We start from the raw sequence: 22,785 nt of genomic DNA, 5'->3' as shown, positions 1-22,785 counted from the left end.
TTTCCTCTTATTTCCCCCTCAGGACAGCCTCATTGACTCAGGCATCATTCATCAGTTGTTTCTGGAATCTGGCTGGGACAAGCGCACAGCGTGTGCCTTTGCCTCAGGGCACACCCAGGCCTGCAGAGTCTCCTACTGTGTGGGGAAGATGCTAGGAGCCCCTGTGGGGCTGTGGGCCAGGCCTGAGGAAGGAGCCTGCCCCAGGGCCACTTCAGCTGAAGTTGGGAGGGGAGGGGCCCTTTAGTCTGAGAACTTAAGACAAGGAGGTACTATCTGGAATGTTTAATCTTAGGATTTACAGCACAGACCTGGGCTCAGCTGTTGAAGCTCAGTGCACACAGGGTGCTGGGAGAGTCCCACAGGAGTAGGTGGAGCCCAGCCTTAGGTCTGAGGAGGGCAGGCAAGAGGCAGGGGCTCTGCTCCTCCCAGCACCAGACCCTGCCTGCTGGGGGCCTGGCCTCCTGCCCAGGGCTTGGCCAGAGAGCAGGAGCCTGTGGTGGCAACATGTAGGTAGCATTTCCAGGGGCCTGTGGCAGCGACGTGTAGCTGGAAAGAGGCTACTGCCAGGCGGTGTTGCGGGAAGTTCCCTCTGGGCTGCCCTGGATTGGCCCCACCCCCAGTCCTAGATGGTCTGCAGTAGAGGGAGGCAAGAAGCAACGTGGGTCAAGGCCAGGGTTGGAGACTGGGGGAGTCAAGGAGACTGTGCTGCAGGGCTGGTTACTGACCCAGCCTCAGAGTGTTAGGGTCAGGTCAGTCCCTCCCACGAAGTGGGACTGGACGCAGGACACCTGGGGCAGCTGGGCTTGGAAGCGTCTGACGGCGGCCATGTTGATGCCAGGGCACATGGCCACATCCAACACCCAGAGCTGCCTGCACGCCTGCCCAATGGCATCCAGTGTCCTGTGGGGAGGCCACCCGATGAGTGCCTGGCCCAGCGTGGGACTCAGCCCAGCCCCTGCACCGTGACTCCATCTGTCCAGTGTCATCGGACACACTTACTGCTCTGTGAGCTGACTGCAGCTGGACAGGTTGAGGTGCTGCAGCCTTGGCCAGGAGCTGGCTGCCTGGGCCCAGCCCTTGTCACTGAGGTGGCTGCAGTGACTCAGAGCCAAGTGCTCCAGGCTAGGACATCCCCTGGCCACAGCCACCAAGCCCTTGTCTGTGAGTTCTGGCAGCAGGCTAAGGGACAACTGCCTCAGATGGGGGAACTGCAGCACCTACGAGGATAGGGCAGGTGGGGGAGAGGTAAATGCCACTGGAGCCCACAGCCTTGGCCTTTCCAGATCCTCCCACCCCAGCCAGGGCATGACTAGAGGCAGCAAAAGCCAATGAAAAAGGAACTCCAAGGTCAACTTTTTTCCAAGCAAAAAGTGGGTTGGCTCAGACCCCTGACTTCAGCCCCAAGATCCTCAGTCTACCTGCACCCCCAGCCCCACACCTTGGCTAAACTGGCATCAGTCAGCTTGCTGCAGGCTGTGAGGTCCAACTCCTGCAGGGCCCGCAGCATGAGCAGGGAGGGCCTGTGGCTCGGGACAGGGGTTCTTGGTACCTGAGGCCTGATGCTCCAGCTCTGGGCGTGACTGTGGGAAGAAGCCCTTGCTTCTCAGGTTCCTCCTGAGTTTGCCCTTAAGTACTCCTACAGAGACTTGGGAGGGGCAGGAGGGCAGCTGAGCCCAGGGGCCACCCCGTCCTCCAAGACCTCGAGGGTCCCGCACCTGGGTCCCCTGCACAGGCTCCCCCAGCCCCAGAAGCCCCCAGTCACAGAGCTCCCTGCACCAAGCCAGGCGCAGGACTGAGAGGTGGGTGAGGTAGGTGCAGATGGCCTGCAGGGTCCAGTTGGTGAGGGCCACACAGGAGGACAGGTGTAGCACCCTGAGGCTCAGGCCCAGTGCTGGGATCATGGAGAGCACTGAGGCATCCTAGGAGGGAGGAAGGGAGGAGACAGGATGGAGCAGCAGCTGGTTGCCTATGCCACCTGGTCTGGCAGGGGTAGCTAGGAAGGGTCTGTTCAAGGTTCTCACCCCACAGGCAGGAGGGAGCTACCAGAGGGTCCAAGGAAGGAAGCAACATGGTCCCTGTGCTGGTAGTGAAAGGTGGGGGTGGACAGGGTGGGCCATGGGGCTTGTGGCAGGAAAAAGGCCTGGACTGTGGCTGGGGCAGGAAGGATGCAGGTGGCAAGGCCTAGGGTGGCCACCCTGCCTATGCTCCCAGCCCCTGCCAAAAAAGTGAATGAGGCCACCTCAGACCACAGCTCACAACTGGACCAGCCAGTTGACCCTGCTAAGCCAATCGGAGTTGCTCCCTCTAGAACTGGACGCAGAACAATGAGATGTAGGTAGAGCTGCCAGCTGCCAGGGCAGTTAGGGACGGGGAGCAGGAGCTAAGGGCAGAGTAGAGGAAGCTGGTTTGTAGAGAGATGCACAGAGGGGAGCTTCAGGGACACAAGAACGTGAGGCCTGGAGGCAGCAGCTGAGAGGACACGGGGATGTTGTACCACATATCTGACATGCTTGGTGCCAAAGAGAAGGAGTAAGGCCGAGAAGAGAGGCGCTTGGAGGGGAGCAAAGTGGAGAGACGGTTTTTAGGTTGGGGATGCCCTGGTCAAATGGACAGGCTGAAGAAATAATCCACTAAAGAGGGACAGACTGACACTGCCAAGAGGGGGGCGCCACCCAGAGGGACAGCGCTGAGCCCTGCTGGAGGGCCTGGCCTCGGCTAGGAAATGACCCTGCTACTCCTGTCACATCACCCTCGCAGGCCCCGCCCCCGCACCTTCCTCAGTGCTCCTTCCCTGCCTTCCTTGCCCATCACCCCCTTTCTTCAGCCTGCCCAGCTCCAGAACACTCATCCTCAGCGCCCCTCCCCAGACCGCAGTGGTCGCCACACACTTGGCATGTGAGCTGTTGGCTGCCTCGTGGGCTGGGCCACCTTGGCCGCTTGGACCTCCTAGGCCCAGAATGGGGGCTTTGGGGAGGCATGCTGGCAGCAACAGCAGCTGTCTAGGCTCTTGCTCTCCTCCAGACTGGGTCCAAAGTTCATTTCTAACTGCCAATCATAGGCATGAACACTGGGGAGTCCCTCCCTGGTGCCAAAGGCCCCCCACCACCCCGCTTCCCCTGTCCCGCTGTCCTCAGTCCTGGAGAGGGAAGGGGATGATGGTGTGCTCACCTTCAATGAAGAGCAGTGGGCCAGGCTGAGGGAGGCCAGCTGGGATGGAGCCCCGTGCACAGAGCCCAGGGCCTGGGCCAGTTCCCGCCCTCTCACCAGGCAGCACTTGGCCATGTCGAAGCTCTGCAGCTCCTGCAGGCCACCCAGAGCTGTACATCCTGCGTCTGTCAGCCGCTGCAGCTTCCCCAGGCTCAGGCGCCGCAGGTGCCGCAGGCCTCGGCTCACGGCCAAGAGCGCCCCATCAGTCAGTTCTGAGCAGCCACTGAGGTCCAGGGAGGTAAGTCCTGGTTGCTGGAAGCACAGGGTAGCCACAACCTCTGTGGAGAGGTCCCGGCAGCTGTGCAGGCTCAGCTCCTGAAGCTGCAGCCCAGCTACCTGGCCCAGGGCCCGCAGGGCCTCAAGTGGCAAGCCAGTGCCACTCAGGTCCAGGGCACGCGGCCTGCCAGCCCGCTCTTGCATGAATCGCAGCAGGTTGCGGAAGGAGAACTGGGAGGGAGAGGAGTCTTGGGGGCCAATGGAGCCTCGGGCTGGGCCTAGCTCGAAGATGAGGTGGCAGTATGCCAAGGAGAGGCGCTCCAGGCTGGGGGCACAGCTGCTGAGCCGGTTGAAGCTGAGGTCAGCCAGGTCTCGCAGGCCAGCCAGGTTGAGCTCACGGAGGCCGCTCAAAGCCTGCCGGATGCTCTGTGCCATCTCGGGCTGAGCCAGCAGTGTGCCTGAGGTGAAGAGGCTATTGCAGCCACTGAGGTCAAGGACACACAGGGCTGGGCAGCCCAGGATCAGGGCCACAAAGGAGGCCTCTGTGGGGCTGCCTCCACCCAGGGACAAGCTCTGCAGGTGTGGGCCCAGGTGGTAAGCAACAAATTGTAGCACCTGGTGTGAAGCCGGGGAGCCATCCAGGTTGGTCAGGCTGATGCAGCAGATGCCCCTGAGGCCCAGGCTCTTGATGGCCGAGAGGGAGGCAGAGGACATGGGGATGTTGTATCGCACATCTGTCTACGGAGCAGCAGCAGGCCTAGGGGTAGCCCTCTGGCTTCAGAGGGTGCTGGGCACTGGGTTTGGTGACAAGTCACTGGCCAGAGGTTGAGGGCAGGTCAAGGAAGGGCCCTTCCACAATGGGGACCCACCATGGTGTGTGGTGTCATGTGTGGTCAAGTTGGGTATGGGTAGGAAGTGGGAGCTGGGGTTCAAACGAGATGACCATCAGAGGAAGGTGGGAAGGTTAGTGATGGACAGGACGGGATACTGAGGGAGGGGTGGGGACAGAGTGGGGAATTGGCATGCTGAGCACAGGAGGGCTGAGATGGGACCTAGAGGAAATCCAGTGAAGTCCCCAGGGTGTGGGAAGGCAAAGTACGCCAGACCCCAACCTTTGGGACTTTCAGAAGGAGGCCCTGAGATCCATGGACTCAGCCTCCTACTCCAGGGACTTGGCATGAGCTAAGCAGCAAGCCTCCTCCACTTTCTAGAGAGCATAGCCCTCTGAAGAGTGGAAGGCGATAGAAGTGAGGTAGGTGTCACTCACCACAACCCTCTATGGCCCAGGTGCCAGAGGTCTGGGGCAGGCAGTGAGGCCTAAGTCCCCTGGTGGCCTGAGAGAGTCTGTCACATGAATGTTTGCAAAAATGTGTTGTGTGTGTAAGCAAAAATGTGTGCATGTGCATATATGTGTGTGTGCATGTATGTGCATGTGTGTGTGTGCATGTGCGTGTGTGTGCATGAACACGTGGAGCTGCCTGGTATTGGGCCCTGGATGCTCCAGAGTTCAAGATGTACTTGTGATCCCTGTGGCATATCTCTGGAGGGGACATCTATCTGTCAAGGTAAGGACGCTGAAGCCTCCCATTTCCGTAGGTGGGAGCTAACAGAACACACCTCACCACCCGTGCCAAGGAAGTTGAGCTGGATCTGCATAGAGGAACAGGGGAGTGAGAATGGGGAGTGCACAGCTGGAGTCGGGTGGGACCCAAGAGACAAGTTCAGGGCTATATGGTGGTAATAAGTTGGCTTGTGCAGGCATTTAGGAGCTCCCAGCTAAGGAAATATCTTCAAAGAACTTTTCCTGATATTGCACTGGAGTGAGCCAAAGGGAAATCGGTATAATTTGTGTGGAACAGATCTCTGGGGAGAGGGAGAAGAGGGCTTGGATTCTAAAATCCTTGCCCCATCTCCCTACCTCTTGCCCATGTTGCAGGCACGTGGTACTCAAAGAGGGCTCTTGTTTGAATCAACATGGTCCTGATGCAGGAAAGAACGCTCCCCTAAACCTGTCTTGTCAGTAACTGCAAAAACAAGCTGCTGTTCCCTGCTGGTACCCCAAAGACCATCATCAAAAGGGAATCCAAGCCAGGCATGATGGCTCATACCTGTAATCCCAGCACTTTGGGAGGCTGAGGCGGGTGGATCACTTGAGGTCAAGAGTTTGAGACCAGCCTGGCCAACATTGTGAAACCCCATCTCTACTAAAAATACGGAAATTAGGCTGGGCGCGGTGGCTCACGCCTGTAATCCCAGCACTCTGGGAGGCCAAAGTGGGTGGATCATGAGGTCAGGAGATCGAGACCATCGTGGCTAACATGGTGAAACCCCATCTCTACTAAAAATACAAAAAAATTAGCTGGGCATGGTGGTGGGCACCTGTAGTCCCAGCTACTTGGGAGGCTGAGGCAGGAGAATGGTGTGAACCCAGGAGGCGGAGCTTGCAGTGAGCCAAGACTGCACCACTGCACTCCAGCCTGGGCGACAGAGCAAGACTCTGTCTCAAAAAAAAAAAAAGAAATTAGCTTAGTGTGGTGGTACATGCTTATAATCCCAGCTACTTGGGAGGCTGAGGCAGGAGGATCACTTGAACCTGAGAGGTGGAGGTTGCAGTGATCCGAGATTGCACCACTGCACTCCAGTCTGGGCAACACAGCAAAACTCCATCTCGAAAAAAAAAAAAAAAAAAGGAATGCAAAAGGTAGAAGTGACTCACAGGATGTGCTCCTGCAAGATACTTATCAACAGGATTCTCCTAAGAAACAAAGGACTCATTCCCAAGTGTGGAGAGGGCAGCCTGGCTTCTACCACAGAGAAGTGGCACCCATGGCTGTAATGACGGGAAGGAGTGGTGTAAGAGACAAGAACCAGCTCCTGGCCTCTTTCACAGGAACCAGAGGTCAGCCAGGTTCCCCTTCCAGCCTCTACTTCTGGAACATGGTCATTCCAGATGAGAGGGGCACTCACCACAGGTCTCCTCGTGGGCAGTGGATCGGGGATCTCAGGTGAAAGGGAGGCTGGGAAGATCCCAGTGTGTCAGGGTGGAGAGGGCAATAAAACATCAGAGAGGAATGGAGGGCATACCTCCAGCCATTCCCAAGCCCTGCAAGCTGGACGACTCCATCCCATGCAGATGAGAGGAAACTCGCTGGGGCAGGTGGGGCAGAGCTGGCTGTGAGGCAGCACCTCCTCCCCCAACTCACACATCACTGAGGAACCCCTGAAAGTCCTGCAGGCCCCAGCTCCGGCAGCACAGCACCTTCAGGGGCTCAGCCTGACTTCTTTCCTTCCCTTCATTCTGGAGCCTGGCTGGCCAGGAAGGGTCTCTTCTCTCCCACTGCCTCCCTATGAACCAGGTGGACAAAAGACCTTGGAAGGCTCTGGCAATGCCCCAGGGCCCAAGTCCAGGGCTGGCTCCTGGCAGCAAGGCCACCCGATAAAGAAGCAGGGCCTGGCTTAAAGGACTTTCAGCTCTGGGGGTACGGAAGAGGCTTGAGACCATGTCCAGGCTCCACCATTTTTGCTCCACCATGTCCGGGTGGGATGGGAGCAGCCTCTAAGCCACCTCCCAGGTGGCTCCTGAGGTCTGCTCCTGAGGTCACCTGCTCCTGAGGTCATGTGGACTTAAAACTGCAGGACCAGCCTAAGCAACAGAGTGAGACTCCAGCTTAAATAAATAAATAAATAAACCTGCAGGAGCCCAGGAACAGCCTTTCAGGGATATTTCTCTGTGTGAGAGAACAACAGCAGGCTGAAGCAAGCCTTCTGGGTTCTGGTCTTTGGCCCTGGTATAGGACACCCCCTTCCTGGGCCCTGGGAAGATGCTTCTAGACCCACCCAAAGAGAACTGCAAGGCCACATGCTCCAGCTCTAGCTGCCCCAACTACAGAAGGAATACCTTGCCCCCTGGTCTCCTCTCTTCCTGATGCTGGCATCTTAAGAGTAATTGCTGGCCAGGCATGGTGGTTCATGCTTGTAATTCCTGGACTTTGCCCCAAGGTGGGCAGATCACTTAAGGTCGGGAGTTCAAGACCAGCCTGGCCAATGTGGTGAAACCCCATCTCTACTAAAAATACAAAAAAGCCAGGCATGGTGGCAGACACCTATAATCCCAGCTACTCTGGGGGCTGAGGCAGGAGAATCTCTTGAACCTCAGAGGCAGAGGTTGCAGTGAGCCGATATCCTGCCACTGCACTCCAGCCTGGGTGACAGCGTGAGACTCCATTTCAAAAAAAAAAAAAAAAAAAAAGAGTAATCGCAAAATCATTTGGGAAATGCTCTGAATCTGCTACAAGTGACGTATGTACCTTGTCTGTGGGAGACCAGGGTTTTGTTGTACCTAGTGAAGCCCTGAACTGAGACTGCAGGCCTGTGTACAGACTTGGAAAGCCATGTGATAGAGAAAATGGCCCTTCGTCCTGCCTAGTACAGGACTCCAAAGCTACCGTGCTTGTTCTCCAGGAGGCCGTTGGGAAATGTACGCCCTGGCACCCAGGGCATTGGTCTCTAGAGAGGAGTTAGACTGGTGGGTCATACAGAGGCTGCTCCAGGACTTCATCAATCCCCCAGGCAGGAAGGGCACAAAGAGCTCTCTTCAGCTATTGCTTCATGGGGACCAACCAGCAGAGGCAACCAGGGCTCCCCCAGGAACGGACAGGGCTGGTGCATATGGAGGGTGCTGCCTTTGCCAGCATCCTTATTTGAGAAAATTATGATTAAGGGAACAGGAGGGACTGGTCAGGGAAAGTAAGTCCCCAAGACCAGTGTCCTAGCCCAACTTGGTGAGTCACCAGTTCCCGCTGGGCCTCGGTAAGCCAGTGTCTTCCACAGCACCTAACTGGTACCTAACTGCTACTGCCTCAGTATCCACCTGGCCATGCCCAAGCCCTGGAAGATGGTTCCTGCCTGCAGGGTCCCGCAGGTGCTCTCTGGCACATGGTAGGGGTGATGCCAGGTACCTGTGGCCTGGCCTCCCAGTGCTCCCAGCCTAGGTGGGGCTGAGTTTTACAGAGGCATCAAAGGGTCTTTGTCAACATTCCTTTTTTCTTTTTCTTGTTTTTGGTTATCCCAAGGCTCTGTCATCTGTCTCTGTCCGCATTCTATCTGGAGAGCATGGTTGGCTGGAGCAGCTCCCGCTCGAAAACACTCACTCTGGCTTCCTTCTCCTTCCTCCAGCCCTGCCCTGCTTGGGCTCCTCTGACTGCCCCATCTTTGCTGGGCTCCATGAGGCTTTGCCCTGTGACAGCCTCTCCTTGGGGTCCTTGTTGCCCTGCCTCAGTCGTGATGCTGTGCCCATTCTCCTGGCCCGGCCAGGGCTGACAAGACCAGCTGTCTCCTCTGAGTCTGTACCAGGGATACAGAACTCCGCCCAGGAAGTCATGGCCTCCTTGCTCGCTTCCCACCCCGCAAAAGACTTCTCTCCAAGCCCCTCCCCCTCCAGCTCCTGGCCCTACTGATACACCCTCCCTCACCCAGGATTCTCAGGGATGGCCATCAGGTGGGAAGTCCCTCCCTTTCCCCTGTTCATGTCCACCAGCTGCCTCCAGGCAGGGCCCATCTGAACCTTCCTCCTTCTCCTGCTCTTTTGCTTCCAGAAGACCTCTTCTCCTGGCCTCCCTCTCCTGCTGCACCTTCTCCTCTGAGAACCCTGATGTTTCTGCCTTTCCACTGCTCCTTCTTCAGAGGCCACAAACACCCCAGAGTCTTAAACTGCAACTAAAAGCCTCCTTTCATCCTGCACCCCTTCCTCTTGCCTCTCTTCTCTCCCCTTCCTCTATAGCCACGCTTCTTGGAAGCACACAGGCACAGGCATGCCTGCTGTCCGGCCACTCGTTGCCCCTTGCCTCACCTGCTCAACCCTCCACCCTGGCCCCCACAGGATCACGCATTCCTGGCAACAACTCCCCTCCAGCAAGGTCACCAACATGTGGGGGCTTCACCTCAGACCTCCCACAAGGGTTCTCTGCCATGTCACCTGCTCTGCATGGCCAGCAGCCACTCCCCTTGATGCCATCTCCCACTGGGGTTCTGCAACTCTGCCCTACTGGCTTTCCTCCTACCTTCTAGCCTGCTCCTCTTCAGGCTGTTTTGGGGTCAACAAAGAACAGAGATCCAGTCTACAGATGAGTGGGTTCCCCATGGTTTGTTCCACCCAACAACACACACACACGTGTGCACATGCACATATGCACACGATCTTTGTGCCCGTACCCTGGCCAACTGCATTTTGCCCCATGGGGCCATCATTCCAACTACTGTCTTTCCAATCCACATGATTTTCCTGAACACCAGACCCTGGGAGCCAAATGCCTGATTGACCTCTCTCCAGAGGGCACGATGCGGCATGCCCGAATCTGAATTCATCATCTCATCCTCCAACTCTGCTCCTTCTAAACTCTCCCCACCCTCTATTGAGTCACCCAAGTGGGAAATTTGGGAGTGATTCTAGAATCCTCCCTTACTCCCCACATCCACAATGACCCAAGCCCCTTCCACTCTGTTTCCCTGATACGGTGCAATCTGTCCCTCTGCTCCAACCTCACTGCTTCTGCCCTAGTTGAGGTCCCCTTACTGTATGCCAGCAGCCCGAGAGCTGCTTCCTCTAAGCTCGGACGATGCCAGCTTCCTCCTTATCAGGTCCTGGCCTCCAGTTCCTCTGGCTCCAATCCACCCTGGGTTTTGTCACCGTGTGACCCTTACAAAAGGCGATTCTGCCTGTGCTCTCCAGACCCTCTGCCATTTCTGCACGCCTCCAGGACACAGGCTAAGCTTCCTAAGCCTGCATTCAAGCCCTTCTAGGACCCAGGCCTGCTGCTTCAGCCAAGCTCTTCCCAAGCCCGTTCCCCTTCCTTCTAGTCCTGGCTCTGAGGCTGCCACTTCTGACCATTGTCCTGTACCGCACGCCTCTGCTCAGCTGCTTTTTCTGTTCTGGGGGGGTCCCCCAGTGAGGGAGGTCCCACCCCTCACCGGCTCCTATTGGTCTATTTGGCAAATGTTTATTCCTCTCTCGAGTCTCAGGCCAAGCACCTCCTTCTCCACGGAGTCTTTTCTGATCTTTTCTCTGCACCCATGATGTGCCTCACACAGACTTCAAATGCAGCACCCCAGCCTCTTTTTACTCATCTGTGCTCACTACACACTCCCCAGCCCTGTGCCTTCCTCAGTTTTGCCTCGCCGGTGCCCAGCACTGTGCCTGGCACAGCAGAAACATTTGAGTAAGGCTGCCCACACCCTCTCCATGTGTCTCTGGTAAATTTCCGTCTTCCTCCTGTCCTGTGACTGCTCCAACCCTCTCTGCTGAAGCCCTGGTCTCTATGTCTCTTTTTACTCTCCTGAGACAACCTGGTCTCCAAATCCACTGAGCGAAGGGGCTGCTGAGGAAGGAGATGCCTCTGAGGAACTTCTCTGCAAATAGCTCCATGTTTCCACCCCCACCTCTCTACCTCCTCAGGAAGAGGTGACATCCTTTTTTTCACCAAACTGACGCTGAAAAAACAAAAAAGAAACACACACACACACACACACACAAAACAAAAACAAAACAAAACAAAAAACAAAAAAAAGGAAGAAGTGATATCCTCTCCATCCTATCCCAGATCAAGCTTGGTATGTGGAAGCCTGTCCCTGCCACCATCTTCCACGCCTGACCTCTCTCCTCCCCCAATCTTCACCCCTCCTCTAGTGACTCCCTGAAGCATTTATTTATGTATTTAATTAATTTACTTTTTTTTTTTTTGAGATGGAGTCTCACTCTTCACCCAGGCTGGAGTGCAGTGGCACGATCTCAATTCACTGCAACCTCCACCTCCCAGGTTCAAGCAATTCTCTGCCTTAGCCTCCTGAGTAGCTGGGATTACAGGCACCTGCCACCATGCCTGGCTAATTTTTTGTATTTGTAGTAGAGACGGGGTTTCACCATCTTGGCCAGGATGGTTTTGAACTCCTGACCTTGTGATCCACCCACCTCGGCCGCCCAAAGTGCTGGGATTATAAGTGTGAGCCACCGCGCCCGGCCTCTTTTTTTTTTTTTTTTTTTTTTTTTGAGACGGAGTCTCGCTCAGGCTGGCTGGAGTACAGTGGCGCGATCTCGGCTCACTGCAAGCTCCGCTTCCTGGTTCATGCCATTCTCCTGCCTCAGCCTCCTGAGTAGCTGGGACTACAGGTGCCCACCACCACACCCAGCTAATTTTTTGTATTTTTTTTTTTTAGTAGCGATGGGGTTTCACCGTGTTAGCTAGGATGGTGTTTTTTGTTTTTTTGTTTTTTGTTTTTTTTTTGAGATGGAGTCTCACTCTGTTGCCCAGGCTGGAGTGCAGTGACATGATCTCAGCTCACTGCAACCCCCACCTCCCAGGTTCAAGCGATTCTCCTGCCTCAGCCTCCCGAAGAGCTGTGATTATAGGCATTCGCCACCATGCCCAGCTAATTTTTGTATTTTTAGTAGAGATGGGGTTTCACCATGTTGGCCAGGGTGGTCTCGAACTCCTGACCTCAATTCATCTACCCGCCTTGGCCTCCCAAAGTGCTGGGATTACAGGCTTGTGTCACTGCACTGGGCCACCCTGAAGCTTTATGTATTTATTCATTTATTTGTAGACAGGGTCTTGCTCTGTCACCCAGGCTGGAGTGCAGTGGTGTGATCTCTGCTCACTGCAACCTCTCCTTCCCAGGTTCAAGAGATTCTCGTGCCTCAGCCTCCCGAATAGCTGGGATTACAGGTGTGCACCACTGCACCTGGCTAATTTTTGTATTTTTAGTAGAGGTGGGGTTTCAACTTGTTGGCCAGACTAGTCTTGAACTCCTGGCCTCAAGTGATCCACCAGCCTCAGCCTCCCAAAGTGCTGGGATTACAGGTGTGAGCCACCATGCCCAGTCTCCTAAGGCATTCAAACATATTTCAGATTTCTCCAGAAGAGAATCCCTTTGTCTTTGTCAAACCCATCTCAACTTCTCATTTCTGCTCTATTTCTTTCTCTCTCTCTCTTTTTTTTTTTTTTGAGACGGAGTCTCTCTCTGTCGCCCAGGCTGGAGTGAAGTAGAGCGATCTCGGTTCACTGCAACCTCCGCCCCTGGGTTCAAGTGGTTCTCCTGCCTCAGCCTCCAGAGTAGCTGGGATTATAGGCACCCACCACCATGCCTGGCTAATTTTTATATTTTTAGTAGAGAGGGTTTCGCCGTGTTGGCCAGGCTGGTCTCAAACTCCTGACCTCAGGTGATTCACTCGTCTCGGCCTCCCAAAGTTCTAGGATTACAGGCGTGAGCCACCGTGCCTGGCCTGCCCTATTTATTTCCTTCTTTCTGTGGAGAAATTTCTTGCCAGCGAGGTCACGCTCTACACTTCCTACTTCTCTCATTCACTCCTCAATTAACTTGGCTTTTTTTCCAGATGCCAAATATCACTGAAGCCATTGGTGGCCTCCTTGGATAACATATCTCATGGACACTATTTGTTCTTCATTTTGCTGGGCTTTTTGTGGGATCTGACATTGTTAATCATCCATTCAATCCTTTATTTATGTATTTATTTTTTTGAGACTGAGTCTCGCTCTGTCGCCCAGGCTGGAGTACAGTGGCTAGATCTCGAATCACTGCAACCTCTGCCTCCCTAGTTCAAGCGATTCTTCTGTCTCAGACTCCTGAGTAGCTGGGACTACAGGCGTGAGCCACCATGCCTGGCCTCATTCAATCCTTTAAATGCTCTCCTGCTCTCCTGCCTTTGATGTCTGTGCCCTCCTCTCTCTGGGATCTCCTCATTCCCCTCTTTGGGTGTCTCCTCCTTTCTGTGCCCTTGGACTTGTGTCCTCTCCTGGGGCTTCTCTGTGGCCTGCTGTTCTGTAGCTCTGCATGTTCTCCCCAGGGGAAGTTACTCAGATCTGTGGCTTCAACTGCCACCTATTCTTTAATGACACTCAAATCTATATTTATTACCCAGACATTTCTCTTGAATTCCTCACTCAGAAATGCAACTACCAAGTGGATCTCAACATCTAGATCCTCACACTTCAAACTTTCAACATGTCCAAAATAAAATTCCTTTGGACAATGAGATCAATGTCACTGTATACATAATTCAACAACAGAATCTACTTATAGACCCATATTTAATAGGGGATAGAGGATTCCAACCAAGCAGAGAAGGAGAAGATTAGATGTAAATGGTGTTCGGGCTCTTTGAAAATTAATCAGTTTAGCTTCTTACCTCATAACATAAATCTAAATAATTTTTACCAATAAAAACATTAACACAAAAATTCAAACCAGAAAGCAGAAGAGACAGTTTTTCTGTAAACCTAAAACTGCTCTAAGTAATAGAGTCTATTTAAGAAAAACAGAAGAAAAGTGTAAAAGGGCAAGGAATCATTAAGTTTAGAAAACAATGGAAGAAGTGAAAAAGAAAAGGATGTCCAGAATCAACAACGGAGAAATTTAACTTCTGGGCCAGGCATGGTGGCTCATGCCTGTAGTCCCAGCACCTTGGGAAGCTAAGGTGGGCAGATCTCTTGAGCCCAGGAGTTTGAGACGAGCATGGGCAACGTGGTGAAATCTCATCTCTGTTAAAAGTATAGGCCGAGCGCAGTGGCTCACGCCTGTAATCCCAGCACTTTGGGAGGCCGAGGCAGGAGGATCACGAGGTCAGGAGATCAAGACCATCCTGGCTAACATGGTGAAACTCCATCTCTACTAAAAATACAAAAAAAAAATTAGCCGGGCGTGGTGGCGGGCGCCTGTAGTCCCAGCTACTTGGGAGGCTGAGGCAGGAGAATGGCGTGAACCCAGGAGGCGGAACTTGCAGTGAGCCAAGATCTCACCACTGCACTCCAGCCTGGGTGACAGAGCGAGACTCTGTCTCAAAAAAAAAAAAAAAAATACATATATATATATATATATATATATATATATATATATATATATATATATATAAATTAGCCAAGCATGGTGACATGCATCTGTAGTCCCAGCTACTCAGGAGGCTGAGGTGGGAGGATCACCTGAGCCTGGCGAGGTCGAGGCTGCAGTGAGCTGTGATTGCACCACTGCACTCTAGCCTGGGCAACAGAGCAAGACCCTGTCTCAAAAACAAACAAATGAAATTTTTAAAAAATTAAATTAAATTAAAATTTTAAAAAGAGGCCAGGTTTGGTGACTCACACCTGAAATCCCAGCACTTTGGGAGGCCGAGGTGGGCGGATCATCAGGTCAAGAGATCCAGACCATCCTGGCCAACATGGTGAAACCCCATCTCTACTAAAAATAGACGAATTAGCTGGGCGTGGTGGTGTGTGCATAGTCCCAGCTACTTGGGAGGCTGAGGCAGGAGAATCGCCTGAACCCGGGAGGTGGAGGTTGCAGTGAGCTGAGATCACGCCACTGTACTCCAGCCTGGCGACGGAGCAAGACTCCGTCTCAAAAAAATAAATAAATAGAAATAAAAAAAGAAGCGCGGCACAGTGGCTCACGCCTGTAATCCCAGCACTTTGGGAGGCCAAGGGGGTGTGGATCACTTGAGGTCAGGAGTTCGACACCAGCCTGGCCAACATGGTGACACCCCATCTCTACTAAAAATACAAAAATTAGTCGAGTGTGGTGGCACACACCTGTAATCCCAGCTACCTGAAAGGCTGAGGCATGAGAATCGCTTGAACCTGGGAAGCAAAGGTTGCAGCAAGCCGAGAGGTGCCACTGTACTCCAGCCTGGGCGACACAGTGAGACTCTGTCTCAAAAAAAAAAAAAAAAAATATATATATATATATATATATTTATATATATATAAAAATTAAAAAAAGAAATTTAACTTCCATATCTCATAGATAAAAGCACATATCTACAAATCAAATTAAAAGGCAAACATACGGCCGGGCGCGGTGGCTCACGCTTGTAATCCCAGCACTTTGGGAGGCCGAGGCGGGCGGATCACGAGGTCAGGAGATCGAGACTACAGTGAAACCTTGTCTCTACTAAGAATACAAAAAAAAATTAGCCGGGCGTAGTGGCGGGTGCCTGTAGTCCCAGCTACATGGAGAGGCTGAGGCAGGAGAATGGCGTGAACCCGGGAGGCAGAGCTTGCAGTGAGCCGAGATTGCGCCACTGTACTCCAGCCTGGGCGACAGAGCGAGACTCCGTCTCAAAAAAAAAAAAAATAAATAAAAGGCAAACATACTAAGAATATATTTCAGGCCAGGCACAGTGGCTCACGCCTGTAATCCCAGCACTTTGGGAGGCCAAGGAGGGCAGATCATTTGAAGTCAGGAGTTCGAGACCAGCCTGGCCAACATAGTGAAACCCTGTCTCTACTAAAAATACAAAAATTAGCCAGGCGTGGTGGCGAGTGCCTGTAATCCCAGCTACTTGAGAGGCTGAGGCAGGAGAATTGCTGAGGCGGAGGTTGCAGTGAGCCAAGATTGCGCCATTGCACTCCAGCCTGGGTGACAGAGCAAGACTCCATCTAAAAAAAAAAATTAGCTGGGCATGGTGGCGGGTGTCTGTAATCCCAGCTACTTGGGAGGCTGAGGCAGGAGAACTGCTTGAACCCAGGAGGCAGAGCTTGCAGTGAGCCAAGATAGTGCCACTGCACTCCAGCCTGGGCAACAGAGCAAGACTCTATCTCCAAAAAAAAAAAAAGAAAAAGAAAAAGAAAAAGTCCATACAAATGGAACAGAAAAATACTAAGACCTTAATAGTTAAATGGATACAGAACATGAATAAACAAAAGGGGGAAATATGAAGGGTGAACTAATGAGAAAAACAGTGCAACCTCACTAATAAACAAATCAAAATTAAAACAATGAGCCACCACTGCCTGCCTTTCGAACTAGCCCAGATGTCTGCATTCACCTCCTGGCTGGCCTCCTCCCTACGCTGTCTCACTCTCCCAGTCCACTCTGCGCTGCAGAGTTCTAATACAAATCACACTGCGTCACTTGCCTGCCTAACAGGCTCCTTGATGGTCACCAGGAGAAAGCCAAACTCTGCTGCCTGGCACATCTGCCAGCTTGCAGCCTGATCCGTTCTAGCCTCGCCTCCTGCCATGTCTCACTCAGTTCCAGCCACACGGGACTTCTGTGATTGGTTCCACACCATGGTGCCTTCACTTGTGTTATTACTGATCCCAGAAGCCCAACCTTTCTTCTCATCCTGTTCCTTCAGGAAGCCTTTCCTGACACCGCCAGTCTCCTCTGGATGTCCTTCTTCATGTTCTGTCAAACTCTTTTTTTTTTTTTTTTGAGATAGAGTCTCGCTCTGGGGTGCACACACTATATATATGGTAAAATATATATATGGTAAAATATACATAGTGTGTGTACCCCAGCTCAGGCTGGGGTGCAGTGGCGCGGATCTTGGCTCACTGCAATCTCTGCCTCCCGGGTTCAAGCGATTCTCCTGCCTCAGCCTCCCAAGTTGCTGGAACTACAGGTGCACACCACGCCACCACACCCAGCTAATTTTTGTAATTTTAGTAGATACGGGGTTTCACCATATTGGTCAGGCTGGTCTCGAGCTCCTGACCTCAGGTGATCTACCTGCCTTGGCCTCCCAAAGTGCTGGGATTACAGGCGTGAGCCACTGCGCCTGGCTGTCCCCGTCGAACTGTTTCTTCCCAGTGTCACAGTGCTGAGCACACGATAGCATGATCATTCATATTACTCGTCTTTCTCCTTCACTGGAATGTGAGCTCCTTAGAGAACTGTGTCTTATTTATCTGTATAGCCCCAGCACTGTACCCAGAGCCAAGTATGTATGAATGTATGTATATGTGTGTATGTATGAGCATACATGAATGGATGGACAGATGGATGGATAGATGGATGGAGATACATGAGCAGGGCCACGAGTAAGCTGAAGTGAGAAATACCTGAGGATGGGACGAGGAAGGGTGGGTGCCTTACCTCCCGAAGGGCATTCTGGGCAGCACGGTACCAAGCCCAACTCACGAAGGAGGCCTCTTTCTGATCTGACAGAGGCAGGAAGCTCAGAACATATGTGAGCATCTGAGGGAAAAAGACAGGGCATTGGGGACTGTTAGAGCTGGGAGGTCTTTGGAACCGACTCCAGCTGACAGCACCATGGGTCTGAGGGCACCAGAGCCCTGGCTTCTACTTTATCTTGGATGTGAAGCTTCATGAAGCATTCACTTCCCCGCTCCAGGCTTCAGGTATCTTTCCTGTGAACAAACCTTTCCTGAGCTGGGTGCAGGCTTGCACTGACTGATAAGAATCAAACTTCCTGCCTAGCTGGGTAGAAAAAGCCTGGGCATTGAGGCCAGATAAACCTAGTTCAAATCTCTACTCTGCCAACTGACCTCTCGAACTTTGTTTTCCTTACCTGTGAAATTGCAATTGTAGTGAGATTTAAATGGGTTATTGTGAGAATTAAAGAACACAGCCAAGTGTCTTGCATAGGACCTAGAGCACAGCAGGCCAGGTGTGCTCACTCTGGTCCTCAGGAAGTCATGCTTGGTCCTCCTGCCCTCATGGCTCAGGCTCTGGGACCCTGCTCTTTTTCCATCTTCTCCACTGCCACCTTGCCCTCTCCACTGGTTGTTAAGATTCAATCCCAGCAAGACCTAGCCTGGGAGGCTCAGGCCCTTCCCCCGACCTAGGGGGTGGTGAGGTTCGAGGTCCTAAATGGGACTGGGGAAGGGGTTACCAGTGAGGCCTAGAATGATTTGATATTAACTCTTCTTTTCTTCTGGAATCTTCCTCCCTGTATCCCAATTGCCTCATTTTTGGATTCTTCTGTGGCTCCCAGGGCTCAGACCTGGGTCTTTTGGTTTTCTGTTTACCAACACAGGAATAACCAACAATTCAATATTCCCATATTGTCCTATTATCCAAGTGCTAGTCCATATTGCCAGCTGTCCATGCAAATGTTTAGCCATCACTTTAATCTCAACCAAAACTCATATTCCACCCTCAGCCCAAAACAGCCTCTCCTCCCAAATTCCCCTTTCAATGCCAACAGTGCATCTACCTGATAACACTTTCAACTATTCAAACCATTCTGTCCCTTGCTCCCAGATATAGGTGTAATGCACAGGCTTTAGGCCAGGCTAACCTAGACTCATTCAAATTCCAGCTCCACTACTTCCTGTCATACTGCTGTGTGACCTTAAACGAGGTACTTGACCTCTCGGAGTTTCAGTTTCCAGATCTATAAAATAGGGATACTTTAAAAAAATCTAGATTATAGCCTCACAGGGATTAAATTTTACATATATATAGTGTGTGTGTGACAACTAGATGTTCCATAAATGGTTGCTGGATTGCTGTTACTAAAATTTCTACCTTTGCAACTTCCCCACCTCAGTAGCTCAGATTTCTACCACCCCAAACCTGGATTCCTTCCACAATCTCCCACCTGAACTCTTTGCCTCCAAGTTGATCCTTGCTAATACATTATGCACACTGTCACGAGGTTAATTTTTCCTATAAAACAGTTTTCAGTTTCAGCTCACCCCTGCTGTAAAACTTCAGGGTTCACCAGTACTCTCAGGACAGTCTCCACTCCTGGATCAGCACTGCCAGGCCTCTGTGGCTGATTGGACTCGCAGGTTCCCAAACTTCCCCAGTCCAGTCTCCCCACTGCCCTACAAACACAGCATATCTATTTCCTTTTGCCTATGCGGGCCTTTTCCCTGGGATCCCCTTCTTGAAGCTTGACTTCACCAACCCATTGTGATCTCTCCTTCTCTTCTCAGAGGCCAAGCACACAGGCACAGTGCTCAGCCAGTGCTTATTGGATTAAATTAAGGTTGGACAGTCCAGTCCTCTACCCCTATTTTCACCAATTGTATGCTCAGGGAAGCGGTCGGGGAAATAAAGTAGTCATTACTGAGAGGACAATGACTGGGAGAATAGACTTCTGGGCCAGGGAGGCTAGGCACAGGAAAGACAGTATTGACGGGGACTGGGACTGACCAAGTCCCAATCCCTCCAGGGAGGAGGGGAAGCCTGTTTGAGCTGAGTTAAGACAGTGGCCATCCTGTCTTCTGGGGCTAAGCAGCCAGCCCAAGAGCAAAGGGAGAGGGGAACAAACCTGTCATCCCTTGAGGTGAGTGGGGGAGGGACACAATTCATTGACCTAAGAAGAGGGTGGCCTTTCTAGAGGGACGAGAGGAGGCAGTGATGAGGATGGAGTGGCCATCCCATGAGTCCCATCTCAAGGGGGCTACTGGAGATAATGATTGGTCACTCATGGGGTCTATGGGGATGGAAATAGCCCCTAAAGCTAAGGGGGAAAGGGATAGCACTGCAAGCTCAATGGGGTGGGAACAGGCCTATTTTTGCTAAGGACAGGAGCATCATTCCAGGACCGATGGGAAAGGGTACCCTGTTTCCCATGGGCAGAGAAAGAGGGCTGCCAACCTCAGGAAAAAAGAGATGGAGAAGCCATTCCAACAGGCCACTGAAGACAAAATCTGTTATCTCTCTGGCAGATGGGGCAGAGTGGTCTTGCCCCTGGCTAAGGGGAAGGAGCAAACATCCCATGGAGTGAAAGAGGTAAGGGCGGCCATCACTAGGGGCCTAGGAAAGGGGAACAGGCCTATCCTTGTTAAAGGAACCCAGAGATCATTGCAGCTGATGGGGAGGGAGCAGTCTGTTTCCCACTGCCAAGGAGAGGGGGCGGCTGTCTCTGTAGGAACTGGAGAGATCATCCCAAGGGACCAATGGGGATAAGATCAGTTACTCTTCGGGACGATAAGATGGAGCGGACATCTTCCAGAACTGAGCGGGGAGTAGACAGCCACCTCAAGGGAAGGGGATGGGCAGAGGGCCTGTTCTCGCTGAAGTGACAGGGCAGCTATCTTCTGGGGCCAATAGGGAAGGGGAGGACGGTCCCCCAAGCTAAAGGGACAGAGTGGCCCAAAGGAGGAACTGTTACCCAGAGCTAGAAGGTCCCGGGATCGGGAGGGCGGGTCGTTTCCGCCAGGCTGGAGGGGCCGGGCTAGCTATCTGACAGCCCCTCCCCAAAGCTCAGGACCCCGAGGGCGGGGCCTGTCCAGAGCTAGGCCTGAGGGCGGCTTCCTCTCACCTCCAGGGTCAGCGACTTCGCCATCGCATCCCTGCCGCCTCCGCCCCCCCGCGCAAGGCTTTCTGGGAAGTGTAGTCTCGCCTCTTTGGGGCGGGGCTTGGGAAGGAAGTGAGACCTATTTCCGTCCCAGAAGCTGACGACTTCGGTCTGCGCCGGAAGTGCACGAGCTGCCGATGTGGTGCTTAGTGATTGCGGTTTCGGTCGCTCTCGCTTGTTCACCGGGCTGGGTATTTGCCTCGCACCATGGCGGTAAGGAGGATGGGTAGGGCGGAGTCCGCACCAGCAAAGCTCTCCAGGGGCTGTGAGAGTGAAAACTGAGAAAGAACATTAAGGGATATGGAGTGGGCCAGAGGGGGGCGCCATCCCCTGGCCAGACCGTGCTAGAGCTGGGCTGGGGGAATGGCGGCGCAGGACCATACCAGGACTAGTGCCGGAGCGGGGTGGGCATCAGTACCAGAGCAGGCCAGAGATCTAAGTGACCTGAGGTGGGCGTTAGCCCAGATCGGGACCACGCCAGCGGAGGCCTGAGAGAGGCACCATTCAACTCCACTCTGGAGTACCCTTGGAAGAGTCGTTAGCCTAAAGCCAGACTACCACGGGATCCAGGGGCGGTATTAGCTTAGGGTTGAATTGTTCCAGGGCGAGCAGGAGGCGATTGATCCTAGCTGCGGGTGCTGGAGAGATGGCGTCAGCCCTAGACAGGATGGACTGGAGGATGGGTGGACATCCCAGGAATTGTGCTAGGTTTCAGCACTACGGGGACCTGACTGAGTTGCGGATGGAGCTCTATAGCTAACCAGGCTGGTGGGGAGAAAGGAGGACCGTGGCCTCCTGACGGCATCTCATCATTCCTCTGCAGCCCAAGGGCAAAGTGGGCACGAGAGGGAAGAAGCAGATATTTGAAGAGAACAGAGAGACCCTGAAATTCTACCTGCGGATCATACTGGGGGCCAATGTAAGTGCATGCCTCCTTGCTTCTATGCCCACTTATAGTCAGTCCCCTAGTCCTCAGCCCTGCTTGGTGAGGAGTAGTGGTACCCGAAAAAGCTCTAGAAGAGAGCTCCAGTCAAAAAGAAATGAGAGATCTGGGCACAGAGAAACTGCCGACTAGTAAAACACAAACGAAATTAAGGCGTGAGTCGTAGCTCAATTTGAGAGCTCTTCCTACCTCCAAGTACACAAAGGCTTCTTTCCTGGGCTGAGTTGGGTTTCAGAGGAGAGTGGGTATTTGGGATTCAGGGAGCAGGGCCTTTCTTCAACCCTGTAAGAACAACCTTGCTCCTCCCACAGCCTGGCCTAATTCTTGGTCAGAGTTGAGGGAGACCCATGGTTTGGAGGTAACTTCTGACCCCATCCTGATCCTGTGATTGCTTGCAGGCCATTTACTGCCTTGTGACGTTGGTCTTCTTTTACTCATCTGCCTCATTTTGGGCCTGGGTAAGTATCTCCATCCTGGGAGGTGGATGAGTGCGTAGGGTCAGTGGCTGGCCTTTGATACCCTCATTCTTGCTCTGCAGTTGGCCCTGGGCTTTAGTCTGGCAGTGTATGGGGCCAGCTACCACTCTATGAGCTCGATGGCACGAGCAGCGTTCTCTGAGGATGGGGCCCTGATGGATGGTGGCATGGACCTCAACATGGAGCAGGGCATGGCAGAGTGAGTGTCCCCCACCGCCAGCCCAGGTGAGCGGCCCCAGGGCTGGGGCCCAGACAGCCCAAGAAGCACAGATACTTGCAACTTGAAAAGGGTGGAAGGGAGTTGAACTGGGGCCCATATGCCGTCTTTGGCAGCTTTATTTCTATCCACAGGCACCTTAAGGATGTGATCCTACTGACAGCCATCGTGCAGGTGCTCAGCTGCTTCTCTCTCTATGTCTGGTCCTTCTGGCTTCTGGTAAGTGAGCTGGGGGCGCTCCCAAGAAGGGGCATCTCACCCTCCCCATCTTTTATTCCCTGCACCTTGCTTCAAGTTCCCGTTTCTCTTGTAGGCTCCGGGCCGGGCCCTTTACCTCCTGTGGGTGAATGTGCTGGGCCCCTGGTTTACTGCAGACAGTGGCACCCCAGCACCAGAGCACAATGAGAAACGGCAGCGCCGACAGGAGCGGCGGCAGATGAAGCGGTTATAGCCATTGATATTGTGGCCGCAGGCCGCTGGCCCTGGGTGGCTCTGTCAGGGTGCACAGCCCTCCATGCCTGGAGCAATGAGGGTCTAGTCCAGGGCCCAAAAGCAGTCTGAGGTATTGGGTATACTTATACTCTATAGGGTCGTTGAATAAATGGCTTAGAATGTGGCTGATGGCTGTGTGGGTGATGAGGGATGAGGCAGGAAAAGCTGG

At 53.2% G+C, this 22,785-nt stretch overlaps 2 protein-coding genes across 2 annotated transcripts; one reads left to right on the top strand and one right to left on the bottom strand.

Annotated features, from left to right (window-relative positions):
• Positions 1-267: 267 nt before the first annotated feature.
• On the bottom strand, positions 268-20,532 carry LOC129492973 (F-box/LRR-repeat protein 2-like). The gene is given in 7 exon segments (XM_055298552.2): positions 268-900; positions 1,000-1,217; positions 1,439-1,520; positions 1,522-1,919; positions 3,169-4,107; positions 17,308-17,409; positions 20,453-20,532. Coding segments are annotated over 7 exon segments (1,932 nt in total). The 5' UTR covers positions 20,477-20,532; the 3' UTR covers positions 268-731.
• A 41-nt stretch (positions 20,533-20,573) lies between these two features.
• TMEM208 (transmembrane protein 208) lies at positions 20,574-22,740 on the top strand. Its single transcript, XM_055298603.1, has 6 exons — positions 20,574-20,701; positions 21,312-21,407; positions 21,830-21,889; positions 21,970-22,106; positions 22,259-22,343; positions 22,438-22,740. Exons 1-6 carry the CDS (start codon positions 20,696-20,698, stop codon positions 22,573-22,575), a joined length of 522 nt encoding a protein of 173 aa, XP_055154578.1. The 5' UTR covers positions 20,574-20,695; the 3' UTR covers positions 22,576-22,740.
• The last annotated feature ends 45 nt before the right edge of the window (positions 22,741-22,785 follow it).

Source organism: Symphalangus syndactylus, chromosome 11 (assembly GCF_028878055.3).
Source record: "Symphalangus syndactylus isolate Jambi chromosome 11, NHGRI_mSymSyn1-v2.1_pri, whole genome shotgun sequence".
NCBI classification, from domain to species: domain Eukaryota; kingdom Metazoa; phylum Chordata; class Mammalia; order Primates; family Hylobatidae; genus Symphalangus; species Symphalangus syndactylus.
The sequence above is the reverse complement of the archived record's forward strand: the minus strand, read 5'-3'. Positions and strand labels throughout refer to the sequence as shown.